This window comes from Copadichromis virginalis, linkage group LG15 (assembly GCF_057382275.1).
Source record: "Copadichromis virginalis isolate Kocher_CV1m ecotype Utaka linkage group LG15, C_Virginalis_male_GT1.1, whole genome shotgun sequence".
Lineage (NCBI taxonomy): Eukaryota > Metazoa > Chordata > Actinopteri > Cichliformes > Cichlidae > Copadichromis > Copadichromis virginalis.
Window position 1 is genome coordinate 31,519,342 of NC_140632.1, and position 15,535 is coordinate 31,534,876.

Below are 15,535 nucleotides of genomic sequence, written 5' to 3' on the forward strand. Positions count from 1 at the left end.
CGTTACCGCTGAGAGGCGACTACGGACTGGCGTGGAGCAGCAGGTAGGGCAGGATTAAATAGTCCACCTGGTGATCGCCTGGGATGGGATGCAGGTGTGGGGTTAGCAGCCACGCTCGTGGGCGTGGACATCCCAGCAGCACCCCGGACACCGGGCCGCGGACCATGACAAAACCTGATCAGGCACACTGGTAAACACACGGGTTGTCACTGAAAAGAAACAAAAGCAGAGAAACCGAACCAAGTCCCGAGCACAAAATGCAAGTTGAGGTTATTACAAAAAAGAAAAAAATTGGGAATTATTTTTGTAGTTTGATCAGGATCTCCTCTGTCCACATTTGACATACTTAAACCCTTTTACTGTTACTTTTTCATGTGGAGGATAGCGCTACAGAATTACTTGTTGAAGACTGGTAAAAGCCCACATTAGGACCGTAGTGTCCACCTAAAATGTTAATGTCCTCTTCACATCCTGTAGTTGCTATTTTTAGAGTCTTGATTTGCTTCCTTGGTTAGGTAGTCCATTAGGTACGGGTAGAAATATACTCCCAACGAGTAAGGGAGAAGAGAAACTTTTTCTTGAGCATTAAGTCTCTATTTTCTAGTTTCTGTTAAGGTCAAGTTGGGCAATGCTGCATTGTACACAGTGCTACTAAAGGGAGGGGGTTATTGCAATGGACTTCAACATGAAGCAAAAAGAAATAAAAATTAAATCCAGAGAATTTAGAGATACATTGATGCATGATTTGGACATCTGTCGGTGTCTACATTACGACTTAAATTGTACCCGGGAAGTGCTTTTAACCCTATGCCATAGCCTTCCACATAACCTGACATGCACCTCTTGAAAAATGTAACCACTTGTCAGGTCGATGCTGCCCGCAATGACTTGAATGGCGTACAGTGTAGCTGCAGCATAGGGTTAAAAAGGTGTTTCCAGTTACGCCATAGATTTCCTCCAGAAGTCTAGATCTAGCTTAACAGGCAGTTTATGCTTGCTGTTGTCATCAGTGCAGTGTGGTGCAGTGTCCCTTGGTATTGTTTTGCCTTGTGATGCACCTCACAGTTTTTTGTAACCTGGCATACGCAGTGCAGATGGACTGGAGGCACAAGCGCTCAGGTCAGTCTCTATGGGAATTTCTATGATACAGTTGGAAAAGTGCCAGTGTGTTGACCATGGCATTTACTTAGAGGCCTTGATAAAACATTAATAAACCATTCAAAGAATATTAAGAAACAGACTTTTAAAACAAAACTTTCAGCTTTGATGGATTATAAACATGGGCTGACATTTTTATACGGTGGTTCAGGAAAATGTTTGGAGTGTATTGTGAGGCATTTTGCTGTGAGTTTTGGAAGAAACCCAAACAGGTTAAGTGGTTAGTAAGTTTATATAAAATCTCATAATGAGGTTAAATATAGTTAAATGTTTAGATGTAAGTATAGAGGGAACACATTATGATTTTTGCTCACATTTGAGCTCCTCTCACCTTTTTGTGCTTGTTTGCCTCTAACAGTTACAGCAGCTGAGTGAGACTGCTGCGCTCACAGACAGAGCTCTGCGCTTCACATGACTATATTTACAATAGCGCCTCTCTATGAAATCACACAGACTGAAGAGTCAGGGATTACTTTTACAATGGGCATTACGTATTACTCTGTCAGTATATAAATATATATGTCAGAAAATGTGTAAAAATACTGTTATAACCTCAGAACATGTTCAACTACCAACACCTTGAATTTGGGAACTAGAATCAGTAATAAATTCTAACTGATAAGAAACACTGTAACATTAACATGTGAGTCACGTTACAATAAACGAGTTATCCAGTGTTTAATTTTGAAAACTGTCCTCTTTGAAGGCCCGCATTGTTATTCTGTACTCTGGAGGGGAGGGAGGTGGCTGTGGGGGTCTCAGTCCAAGCTGGGTGTTTCCCCCTCTGCACACAGGCCACCCAGCAGTTGAGCTCTCAGAAACCAAAGGCAAACAGACACGCTGGCTTATCAGAATGTTAAAAATCCCAGCATGCTGAGCAAAGGCGCTGAGATCTAGCAGTTTTGAATCTGCTGTAGAAAGCATCATTATCAGCATTTATGGGGAGTGTTTACACTGAGGATCAGGTACTAGACACAGTTTATTCTGCTGTAAGTCAAGTGTTGTCATGAGAACAGTACATTAAAACAACATCAACAACAATGAAGAACTTACATATGAAGATTAAACACTTCCATTGATATGTTTTGCCTGGTCAGCATTAAAGGCCCACTGCTGCCAGCCTTTTCATGGTTCTGTTTTCAATTACTGGCCAAAAAAGGTAAAGAAAAAAAGATTAAAGATAAAATCATGTTGTTTTTCATCTTGGGAAAACAACAAAAAAAACCCTTTGTTTCACAAAACTGTGGCACCTTGATAAATAGAGAATGACAGGGCTTTCATGTAGCTGAAATGGGGATACCCTGAGCCTTGGCCTCTTTTTCATGCTGCATTGGAAGTGTTAAAACCAGAAAACTCTGATTTATCTGTCTTCCTTATTACAAATCTGTCTCAAGAGACGTTGGCCAAAGGAAATTAAAAGAAAGAAAGAAAGAAAGAAAAAGCTAGCGGAACAGAATCAAGATTTGGAATAGGGGCAGCAAGCATGAAAATCATCGCTCATTTCCCCCCGTGGCTCATGAAAAATGCATTTTTAGTATAATTTGATAGTTTGTATGCAGAGCTGTATAGATTTCTTTCAGATTGTTTGTGAAGTCATGTGGCCCAGGTTGCAGTTTGTTCACCATGCTTTTGCTGCGTTTTGCACATGCACAGCCAGCCAGTGTGGATTAGCGGAGTTCCAGGCTAAAATTGCATTTCCCTGAATAGAGATTTGACTCTTTGCTAGTCCTTAAACATTTACTGTGTGTTTCTCACTGGGTTGATATGAGTCACTATAACTGGTGGCATTACTTGGAACCAGAAAATCATTTTGTATGTGTGAATTAGTTAGGGTTAGGCGCATCATTCTTAATACCCCACAACACAAATAGCGATCAGTCATATCAGCAGCCTTCTTTGCTTACCTGCTCGGTCAGAGGTGAAGCACTGAAATGATCAATTTGCTCGAGCTTGATACAGTACATGTTCTTATCTGTCTACTGAAGAATATTTCCTCTTACAAATATGAGCTGTTGTAAACAAGTGAAACCCCTTCGCTGACCTGTGGATTCATCGGAATAAAAATGGTCTTGTTATTTCCCTCTCAGGTAGGAGTTCATCTCTGGGCAAAAGCTTCAACTTGAGATTTGCAGTGCCGTTTCACAGCTAAGCCTGCTTGATGAAGCCCGAGGGGGCAGGCTCGCTCAAATTCTGGCTGCATCGAGATGTGAACGCAGTGGTTTGTTCTGTCATGCCCCCTCCATGATGGGAATTCAGCTATGAAGCTAAGACTCTTTGAGGCTCTGTTTGCACAGGACTAATATCACCTCAAGACATTCAGTGATTTGTAATGACTGCTGAGATCATCAGTGAATATGATCCTGTGTGAACCTGGCTCAGCTGGGACATAGCAAATCAAATTCTGAGAATTTCAGAGAGCTGTCGACTTTATGGTTGGGGATGGTGACAGGTTATATCTCATACCTTGTCTTTAATGGATTATGCAGTATGTTACTCAGGAGTTGTTTGCATTGTCAGACATATAATTGATTATGTTAACTCTCAGAGGCCTAAGTCCCCCTAACCTTAATATGTATATAGTGCTGTATAAAAAGTAGTATCTATCTATCTATCTATCTATCTATCTATCTATCTATCTATCTATCTATCTATCTATCTATCTATCTATCTATCTGTCTGCCTGTCTGCCTGTCTGCCTGTCTATATTAGCACAATGCAGAATTATAGTTACTTGTCGCAGATGGTCATTTTAATGTCTTGTCTGGTGGTAATATAGCTCAGTACTGTCAAGTTTGAATAATTATTCTATATCTGATATTACAACTGATCACACAACCTTGGTGATGACGGGTAAAAATCAATCACCTAATCCCGGACATAACTCTAAACTGGTATCTGTGATTCATATGGAAGTTTTTGAACTGCAAATATAGTTGGAAATCAGTCCGCTGAGGAGATCAGAGAGCAAAGCCCAGTCTTTTACATTAATGTGTAGCTACCTTTGCTTTCCAGTCTTGGATATTAGATATCATATATCTAGTACTGCCTTGAAATACAATTTTATAGGCTTTGGAGCTTCAATAGTAATCTACAACGAATAATCAAACCTGCAAGTGAGGAAGGACAAAGAGGAGGGGAAGGGTGTTTCTATGTAAAATGATCATTCAGAGAAAAAAGTTAGAAGCAGCAGAAAACATTTCACTTTTTCTTCTCCCACTGTCCACTCTGTCACACTCTGAAGCTTTACTGTTTGCTCACACAGCAGAGATGTATAGAGAGAGAGTGAGAGAGCTCTTCCAATCCAATGACAAAGACTGAAAAGATTATGAAAAAGGGCTGATTTTTGTAGCCAAGTGAGCAAAGATGCAGTATACTTATACTGTTCACAAAACATACTTATTACAAACTAGTCTGTGCATTCAAAGCAAAGGTAGGAAACATTGCATGCGTGGGATTTGTGTGAGACATCTCAGGTGCAATTATCACTACCCCTCCCAAACCTAAAAATCTCTGGTTTAATCTCAATTAGTTCCGAAGGAAATGGATTATAAATTGTTTATTGTTACATTTTCTTACATCATCTGTTTGCATGTGCAAAGCACAGGCACAAACAGATAGGCACAGGCTGTACTTGCATTTATATAACACTTTTCTAATCTTACTGATGAGTCAGTCTCCATCCAGTCACCTGTTTTAGTTTGTTTGAAAGAGTTAAACATTATTAACTGTCAGCTGTTTAGATTACTCGTTATTTTTAAAGCCACATATTTGCTATCTATTTAAATGTGATGTGATAACAATACGGTCTGTTCTCTGTTTTTACTGCTGGTTGGACAAAATAAAACACCTGAAGCACTGCAGCTGTTGCCCTGGGCAGCAGAGCATTATTAAGACCTTTCTGAGCGTTTCCTGACATTCTGTACAGGAAATGCATTCATTAGTTTATGAAGAAAATAACCTGCAGATCGCCAGACTTCTACACTTCACACTGTGTTTTTGATTCAGTGTTTTTTTCGCTTCCTTCCGCACAGCATGTGGTCGGGGTTTCTACAAGTCTTCCTCGCAGGACCTTCAGTGCTCTCGCTGTCCGGTGCATAGCTTCAATGACCGCGAAGGCTCCTGGCGCTGTGACTGTGAGGACGGCTACTACCGAGCACTCTCTGACCCTCCGTCTGTGGCGTGCACAAGTAAGTCTGCCATGCTGCTGTATAAACGCAGCACAGATCACATGCATTTAAACAGCTACTAATGCAAGTGGAAAAACAACACACTCCAGAGCCTGATTTAGTCCTGTTCAGTCAGCCTGCAGTGGCCTCATGAAAGCCCCAGATGTGTTCCATAGCAGTTCCTCTGCAAATTATGTTTGCAAGCTTGCGTGTCTGTTTTGTGTCTTAGCTGGTTGCTAATGATGACAGGAGCAATTTGCCATTTCCCGTCTGAAAGATTGCAATTACGGTCGGCAGTGGCAGCCCATGCAGCAACCTGCATCTTCATTTGTCCTGGCCAGTGTAACAGCTCTGTGACAGCCATCGATGGCTTATTTACACAGGCTGGGGGATGCAGTTTGAATGGGTGGGGCTCATTTGCTTCCAGAGCTGTTCTCAAACATGTTTTTTTTTCAAAGTGCTACTACTGGATGTGTATTTATTTTCTTATTTTTTCTCCTTTGCTTTGAGCTACTGTGCATGGGAGAAGGCCATGTTAGCACTGTGCTTTATCTCTGGAGGTAAACTGGATCCCTAAACATAATCTGTGCACCTTATCTGTGTGCCTTCTTTCTGCTGATAATGTATCACTGCACAGGTTCACAGTCTTCTGGCTGTTAGATTTACACTTGTGCTGTTCTTCCTTTGCTGTTTCTATTAAGGAGACCTGATAAGTTAACATTTTAAAATGCTTTGTGCATGTGTTGGACAATTTGCATGCCCAGTCAACATCCTGAACAGCATTGCATTTTTGCTGCGCACCTAAAGTAGGCCAAGTCAGAATATCTAATATCTAAGTGTGTGTGTGTGTGTGTGTCTGTGTGTGTGTGTGTGTGTGAGAGAGAGAGAGAGAGAGAGAGAGAGAGAGAGAGAGAGAGAGAGAGAGATAGTTATTATGCAAATACAAAGAATTTTATACCATTGCATTGGCTTCTCTACGCATTAAATCAGAGAATCAAAACAGGGATTTAAGGGATTGGAGTTAAGATTTAATGTTGCAAATTCCATATGACAAAAGGATTCTTTGTTATTTATGGGCGTCTTTAAAAGCTCAGGCTCATTGAGCAGAGCCTCTGTCTCTGCCTGCCGCGAAAGCCTTTCCATCTATTTCAACATACAGTACTGTATTTACATTGCCAAGAGGGTGTGTCTGAGTATGCAGTCCATATAGTAATATAGTGGTAATTAAGTGCACTTTCAAAAGCTAGAATACTCAAAAAAATCATATGTTAGATATTACTGGCTACAGCTGCTGCATACCACTCTTACTCTTGCACACTAAATTGGTGTGACACAAGCTACAACATCAACAACAAATGATACTGAGTCATTGATAAAAGTATTTGACGCACTTAAATTATAAATGGCTGCTTTTAAAGTTGCTGGTTTTATTAGTATGTGGCTCATGTCATTTCCAAGGATGATTTACTGCAATTGCCTCAGACCCCAGAACTCCTAGAGACCCCCCATAAATCCCCGCTCTCAGTGTCTTGGATGTCAAACAATGAATAGCAAATTTGTTTTTGAGTACACACATCCAAATCCAACGACAGGGGTGGTGGGAACACGAGGTTAATAAGAGCCACAAGCAAATTTTTCCCTTATTCCCGTGTAAAAATGGGAATTGTCATTTCCTATTTGTTCAAAAAGGGAAATAACAATCACAGCTTGATTCTCAAAAAGAATTGGATACAAGAGGCTAACTGCTACAGAATATGAGGCAAAATGCACCTAAAATCTGCTGCTGACCTACCTACCTGCTGTCAATTAAAATGTAAGGTTAAGACTGCACAATATTAACCTAATAATGGCCAAATCTGAAGTATGGTGTTGGTGGAGCTTGAGAACTAAACTAAACTAGGCATGTCACTGTAAATGCACTGTAAAGACAAGGACTTAACTCCAGACCACAAACCACCAATCTTTCCATGTAGCACGGAGGCAACCATATAGATCTTGTTCTAAAAGACAGGTCCATTACTCTATTCTCCAACCATCCTAATCGGACGTTAATGTTTCACTCTAACATCCCCGACTGAACCGATCGAGAGCAGGACACACAGAACAGGGGAAAGTTCCTACTTTTTTTGAGTGTCCTCTGGCTGTTCCCATTTGGGCAATCACCTTGGCCAAGTACCGAAGTAATTACTGAAGTTGCCTATTGCACACTTTCCATTATTCATTTTCATTAACTTTGGGTCTACACTTAGTGACCCCATACCATTATATGTAAATATGTATTTTTGACTTCCTCCTCCTCATTTACGCAGCACAATTTTTTTACAGCTTTGTACGTGCATTTCCTCATTCATTGTTGGATTAAGTCACTGTGACCAATAGTCACTATGATTTTCTTTTTTTAAGCCTTATCCAGACCACGAGTGAATAGTAATTGAAAATGAATTTGCACTGCCTGAATAAATAGCTTGATTGACAGATTTTTTTTTTTTATAATAAGAGTTTGCTTATAATAAGCTATCGTATTGTAGGCCTTGGTAAAACAGTGAGATGGATCTCTGGCACACAGAGATTAAGGATGTGTCTATGAGGATTTGAGAGGAAATGAGATAAAGATGTAATATGGGGACATGAAAAGCCAAATCCATGTTGAATAAAGATGAGGGAACAAGTTCCAAAAACACAGCTTCAAAAACACTGTTTCCCATGTGGTATTTGCTAAGAGGGGGGTGGTATAAAGACATGCTTTTGTTTGTTGAATATTTGTCCACGCTATTCATATGCAAATATACATATACGTGTGTGTATATATATATATACATTATATATATATATATATACATACATATATGTGTGTGTGTATACATTATATATATATATATTTATATACATACATACATATATGTGTGCGTGTGTGTGTGTGTGTGTGTATGTGTGTGTGTGTGTGTGGAAGACCATCAGGAGCCTTTTTCTCCAGAGGCATAGCACACAGTGGAGTTGTTGACAGGTCAGAGTACTGGGCATCAATCATGCAACAGCTGTGAGCGGTGCTGGTGCAAGCAGGGACTGAAAGGAGCATTTGTGACTCGTTTCCTTCTCCCACCCTTACCCCCCACCCACTCCTCTTAAATGTGACACCTCAACAAGTTGATTCCATCTGAGGATCCATTCTAAATAGAGTTGCTAGGGGACAGAGAAAGAGCTGTTACCTGATATAAACCTGGCATAAAGGCATTTAGTGGCATGGGGCTTTGGTAAAATGCCCTTCATTGTCATGTGTGCAATTTTGTCATTACTCAAAGAACAAAAGGTGAGAGATAATGAACTACACTTTTCATTTAATGCCGTTAGAACAGAGAGGATGATTTAAAAAAAAATGTGTAGGATTGGAGTTGGATCTACTTCACTGAACCGATAACTCGGACCGAGACGCACGTCTAAATTCCGTGCCATTATTCACTTTTCTCATCCTGGCCCTGCACATGTAAATTCAATGTAAATCTCTGTATGTGTTTGGGTCCATGCTGTAATTAGAGGAGGCTATGTAAATACAGCCTGTTTCCATAAAATAATATTCTCAAACGCTACCACGTGTAAGGACATCTAAGAGAAAGGTTTGTCATCATTGTAGTCTCACAAAATGTTCAAGCTTTTTAGCAACTGAACAGTGAAATCCACGAGCCCTGCATTTGTACATCTGAGACACACCAAAACATAAATTGTTATAACGTAGACTTAGTCATTTGTCATTCATGTTGACATGCCATCATACACTCTCCAGATACTTGAGCCAAAAAGGAGCAAATCCAATATTGAAATCTTGGCAGTGGAAGTCGGAGGCCCCAAAAAACCCTCTTCTCTTTTCCTCTTTAGCATGTCTTCCCTCAAACAGGTTCTACTGCAGCCGCATCATTAGATGGAAGGTCAGAAGGTCATAGCGCACATTTGTAGAGTGACGAATACCTCATGGGTGATTTGAATACCACTCACCCCTGCCGTTCCTCTCTCCTCAGCTCCCCAATTAGAGCACAGCCAGGTAATAGGCTGTGCTATTAGCTGTTGAGGGTTAAGTTAGCCCAGAGCACCTCTCAAGGCTGATAAGCGGAAGATTCTTCTCTCCTAAGCCCAGATTTACTTGGGTCTTACAACTCTCTCCGAGTGGAGATGAAACATGACCTAAATTCATCTAATACTATCCTGTGCTTTCTATATGGTAGTTTAATAGCTGTTGTAGACGCATTTGCACAACCGAAGCCTTTTTCCTCTTACAGCTTTTTAGAGTGAGCGGCTTTTGTTTATCCTATAAAATGTCAACTTCTGCTTTAAAATCTGTGCCATGTTGACATGCAAATGTTGTAGGAGGAAATTTAAAGTGTGCTTGTACATATTTATGTAGAACCCCCCTCCCCACCCTCCCAAAACAGAAAAAAAACCAGCAACAGAACAAGACACATACACGCACTTACACAAACACTCTCACCGCTGCTTGGTCAGAGTTGGAGGGCAGCTAGCAAGTGATTGAGACATTTCAGGCTGTGGGGGCTGTGGCAGGCTAATCCGTGAAATGAAACTTGACTGGGAGGAGGGGTGAGAGGAGAGAACATGAAAAGATAAGACAGAGTGGGGGAGTGAGAGACAGAAAAAAAGAGGAAAAAGAAGAGGGAGAGTGACAAACCCCTGAGCTGTAAGGATGAGCAGACAGGCTGACAGTGGTGGGCTCTGTGCTGCAGGTGAAGCTGAGGCCAGAAGAGTTTGGTATTTCTGAGTGCAGACAGAGTACACTCAGAGAAACAAAGAGACGGCAGGGCAGATGAAGTAGAGCTGTTTCCAGGCCAGCCAAAGGAAGTTATCACTGGGTCTCCCCATAGAAGGCATGCTTGGTTCCGTAGCTCCGCACAGGCTGGCTGTTACAAAAGATTTACAGAATGTAGCCATTGAAAGGACAGTTTTAGTCACTGCTACTCGATTTGAAATATAGCAAGGTGTTTATAAGGGAACGACAAAGCTCTTAGTGTAGTGTGCATCTGAACAAGACGACAAAACAGAAAGGTCACACACATCCAGGGCGAGTCTGATCTAATTTCCTTTTGCTTGTTGTTGCTGAAAAAATCATCACTTTCACCTGAGACCTGAAAGAGAGTGGCACGAGCAAAATGAGATGTTATCATGGTAGAATAAAAGATCCCTGAGGACTGGTCTGGAGGAAGGTTGGGGAAGTGTGTTTGCATGCACATGTGAGGGGGTGTGCGTGCGTGAGTCACACCCCCTCCTTTTGTGCACAAGGAAGATTGAGAGTGTGGGTCGAGTGTCAGCGCCAAGGCTGAAGTCGAGTGGCACTATTGGCAGTCACTCCTCTCCACTTCACCTGCCACAGGTGGCTCTTTCATCTTCCCAGCCCATAGCCTGGTTCTTATCTCACCTGGTAATCATGAATATAGACGTCTCAGTCGAGCTGTTGATTCTAATGGGTAGAAAAAAGAAAAACAACCCAGTGCCGATTTAATAAGCTTGAATCTTGTGATGGTCCATAGGTTTTGCACTGAACGTATCCATTTTGTTAGGTAATGTCACAAATTGAATGAATCGAAGCGTCACCTAAGAAAACAGCACAGAATGAAGATGTTCACTAAAACATTCATAAACAAAGAATACAAGTTATATCATCTTTACTATGTCAGGGGGGATTTATTTATGTCAGCACCTGGGCCATAAAACCCAATAGTCTGGAATGTGAGAGGATGAAAGCAGCCGTTTGTTATTCATTGTTTTACAAGATGAGCTAATCTTTTCGCTTGTTATGTTAATATTTATGGGGAAATGGTCTGTGAGTGCTGCAGAGGTAGTCGTTATTCTAGTATATCAATTTGATTGGTATGCGACAGTTACAGGGTGGTAATAATCCAGGTTTAAATCTCGTTAATAAACGTTGTGGGTGAGTCAGGCTTCTTGAAAGCCACTACGTTTTATTGTGCTGCTGTCTATGTGATATAGTTTTTCAAAGGAAACCCTGGAAAGCCACTGTCTGCGGCTGGGATATTGGCTCCACGGCTTCTGATTTGCTGCTGAGTCTGAGGAGTAAACCATGCATCAATCATCAATCATGTCAGCAGCAGGTTTATGCTGTCACCAACAATCATTGTGTAATCAAAGCATTAACAGGGACAAATCACCAGCTATGAATGTGTGTTTTACAGCTAATACAGCTAATGCAGCTATACGACTTTAGGTTGATTCAAATTTAAAATAGGACAATTTGTTCATTGTGAACACATTGGCAACTTCAGAATGTTTGTAGCTTTTAACAATGGAAAGTGGTGAATACCTTGATTAATTATAATCAGATTTACTAGCAGTTATTTAAACAGAACTGGTTAAAGCGCAGTCACAAAATCGTTGGCACTTAAAATGCATATTCTCCTGAATATTCTGAGATAAAACACTGATAGTTTGAACTTCTGATATTGCCATTTTTATTTGATTGCTGGAGAACACAAAAGGAAGAGGAGACTTGAAACCCCCTCACAATCCCACAAAATAAACAACAAGCAAACAAACCCAAGAAAAACCCAGTGCTGTAATATATCCTGATCTATTTGGATTGATCAGGATTGGACTTGCCACTTCACAGAGTCAACAATGCTAATGAAATAATGAAATAAAAGTGAAGTAGGTGTGCGCTGCTGCCGGTGTAGTAAGGAAAAAAGGAAGACATAGAAATCTGTCAAACGATCGTCTGCTGCTTGGATTCTCACTGACCTGACCTTCACTTCCTTTCATTATACCTGAATGACTTTTTCTAGATCTGAGTCTTATTATAATTGAGTGTCAGTGTTTGGATCTGGGGCTGGAGCTGGCCGTCCTCTATTAGCTATTTTTTCAGAGAACAATTAAAGTACATATCCAGCGAGTAAAAATGCTTGACTGTCACTTTCCTTGGCACTCACTTGCTTTCTTGGCGTCCACCTCTGACAGGACCTCCCTCTGCACCACAGAACCTGGTCTACAACATCAACCAGACCACAGTTAGCCTGGAGTGGAGCCCACCGGCTGACACCGGCGGTCGCAACGACGTCACCTACAGGGTTATATGTCGCCGCTGCAGCTGGGAACCCGAGGAGTGTGTTCCGTGTGGGCTAAATGTGGGATACTCTCCCGCGCAGTCAGGATTAGTGGACACTTACGTGACCGCTGTGGATCTGCTCGCTCACGCCAACTACACTTTTGAGGTGGAGGCTGTCAACGGGGTGTCTGACCTCAGCCGCACGCAGAGGCTGTTTGCTGCAGTTAGCATTGCTACTGGCCAAGCAGGTAAAGAATTTTATTATTTATTTTTAATAATGCTGTCTTGCATTTAAACAACTTTGAACTGTGAGTTTTAATTGGTTAAAATTTTATGGAAATGCTGTGGAAAAAAATTTGTAGTGTTTCCTTTATTTAAAGATACACTCATCAAGCACCTAACGCTTAAATATTGTATCCTGTTTGTTTATAGTCTGTTGACACACACAATAACAAGTAGAAACTCTGAAAAATCTTTGTTTTACAAATGGTCTGATTATTTTCCCAAAATGTGGAAACAATTTCTTTTAAACTCAAGTTAAAAGTGTTTGTCTTCCACTAGCACGGAGCTCAGCCTTTGCTCCTACTAAGAGTGCATTTGACATTAGTACCGTGACGATTGACAGTATTAATTCTGAAAACCTCTCAAATGCTAACTACGTTAATGATTCCCCATTAACATTAATGGTCCCAGTCTGATATAATCCATAATATTTTTCAGTATGCATATTACCAAGATTAATTTAATGTGTATATCAGCACTACAGTGGCAAACGCTATTAGCTTAGCAAGGATGCTGTCTCCCAGCGGTACCTAAAGAGCTAGTCGTGTCTTTGCAGCTCATTCTCAAGGGAATCAGCCGTAATTAAAATGCTGTGTTTTGTAGTGACAAACTCTTAAGCCTTTTTTATTCATTATTTTTATGGATCCACTCAACAAGATTCCTCTTTCATGCTCGAGCATCCGTGAAACACAGTTGGCCCAAAAGACTGTAGTAATAAAAAAATAAGACTGCAAAGACAGTGTTGATGCTTTAGCTGCCAATATAACGTCTTTCTCTGGATAACTACACCTGCTGCTTTTAAATCACCATCATTTTAGTCGTTAGGAATGCTGCATATTTATCACTTCTCTCTTTGTAAATGCCTGCCTGCTGTTGTCTGCTATCAAAAGCAGAATATTTTCTCGTATACAAGCTCTAGTGACAGAGGTGATCAGCTGAACGCATGTGCCCAGGTTTGTCAAAGAGACCTAAGCTAGAATGTGCCAGGGTGTTGAATGGCCAAGGACACAAGGACACCAGGAGGAGGATAATCACATGCTCCTTTGGACTTGCCCGTAATTATACGTGGCATGTTGACAACACACAATTACTCAGTTAACCTGGTGGAATATTAGGCCATTAGCTATTGTGAAAAAGAGCAGTGTTCTTTGCCAAGATGTTGTCATGTTCATAATTTTGAGTAAGTAGCAGCATTTAACATGCCTTAACTCTATAAACACAGCATTTGGGCTATATGAATCGACTTTTGTTGGTTAATTCCTTGATGTTTCAATATTAAATGCTTTTTTTGCCTTTGTTTTATGGCTTGGGTTTGGAAAAGTCTCTGAAATTTTATTTCAGCCATGACGCAATACTAAAAGTCTTCTTTGAAACCCAGACTAATCAAATTCATTCAGGGTTAGCAGTTCTTCATGGCAAGACGACCCTCTCCATCTGTTCAATGGTAGGACAGCAGGACAGAATAATACCTTTAATATGAAGGCTGGAATTACAGAAGACTGCACTGAAAAGAATAAATTAAGTGTGCAGAGGAAAAATCAGCACTGGTTTAATATGTTTTTTTTTTTCATTCACAGCATAACTGAGTGATGTATTTAATAAGAAGTCAGTATTTGTCCAACATTTATCTAACCCCAGATGACTTTTTTTTTCAACAAGTGTGCCAGAGTGATAGAATGACTGAGACTGAAGTTTGTTTGTGTCACGTGACTTCATTTTACCATTGAAACCCAACTATTTAACTCTTGTCTGGCCATTTTGTGAAGATTGGGGTAAGAAAATAGTATTTATTCTCTTAATCAGTATTAATTAAGGACATGAGTAAAGTTCATGTAGAAATTAGATCCTCTATGAGATTTATTGTCTCTGGGATGTTTAATGGAAGCTCTATTTTTGCTTGGTTTAATAGAAAGAGGGTCAAAACTTGCATTAGTTTAAGCCCATCCTGTCAGCACTTGCTTTAACTGGGAGGCCTTATATAGATGTGAACGTTCTCATTTACACTCTTCAGCAGATGTTAGCTCCTTTTTGCCAGACTCGCAGTTCCACTGCTCTCTGGACTATTGGGGAATGCTTAAGATTTCAGAACTTCTTAAAATAACTGGCAAGCAGACATGGCCACTTATTAGAGAATCACTGCGATATTAGAGTCATTAGAGTCTGAATCATCATTCAGAGTCGACTAAACTTTAGAGAAGGACCATATCAGTGAAAGAACCTTGAAAAGGAAACGGCCCTCTCTCCATCCCTCCCATTGCCTTCTGCTAAATGATAATCAGCAAGCACATAGACTCGTAGCTAGGGACTGGGGAAATGAACGAGTCTGTGAATACAGATGGTGATCCATCTGATGAGGAATTCACACCTCCCGTAATTATACCAAAGGAAGTGTCTGGAGCAAGGCTGGAGCTACATAAGATTCTGACTGCTTATTGTTCCCAGAAACCTAATTGCCTCTCAGATTTGTCTTAAATGAGTTTAAGTAGAGGCTGTAAGTTAGTAAGCTTGATTTCTTCAGCTCCGTCTTTGTAGTTTCAATAGAAATTCTTCAAGTTGAGGATTTTTGCTATCGTTGCTGCCTGCTTTATGCTGAAAGTTAAGAGTGTGATTCAATCAGCACTCCATTGTGAGCTGACTGTGCTGCACAGCCAACCTCAGAGGCCCGCAGAGGTCCTTCGTGCCTTAGCTTTCCTCGAGCACACTTATAAACAAGGCCTTTTGTTCTACCAGCCACTTGTAAGTTGGCCCTGTTCATAGAATTACCATTAATATTTATTCAAGCGAGGTGTTCGCATGTCTGAGCTAGAAAAATCCACAGTAGAGAGGGGCACAGAAATAGGATCGAAAATTGGTTATGGGAACGGCTGCAGGA

At 40.7% G+C, this 15,535-nt stretch overlaps 1 protein-coding gene across 2 annotated transcripts in view; it reads left to right on the plus strand.

Moving 5' to 3' along the window:
- epha7 (eph receptor A7) overlaps window positions 1–15,535 on the plus strand; it is an 86,922-nt gene that overhangs the window by 16,793 nt on the left and 54,594 nt on the right. For both annotated transcript variants that reach the window (XM_085432918.1, XM_085432919.1), the window contains exons 4-5: window positions 5,190–5,345; window positions 12,294–12,629. In XM_085432918.1, coding sequence (XP_085289044.1) covers window positions 5,190–5,345; window positions 12,294–12,629 — 492 coding nt within the window. The remainder of the gene's footprint in view (window positions 1–5,189; window positions 5,346–12,293; window positions 12,630–15,535) is intronic.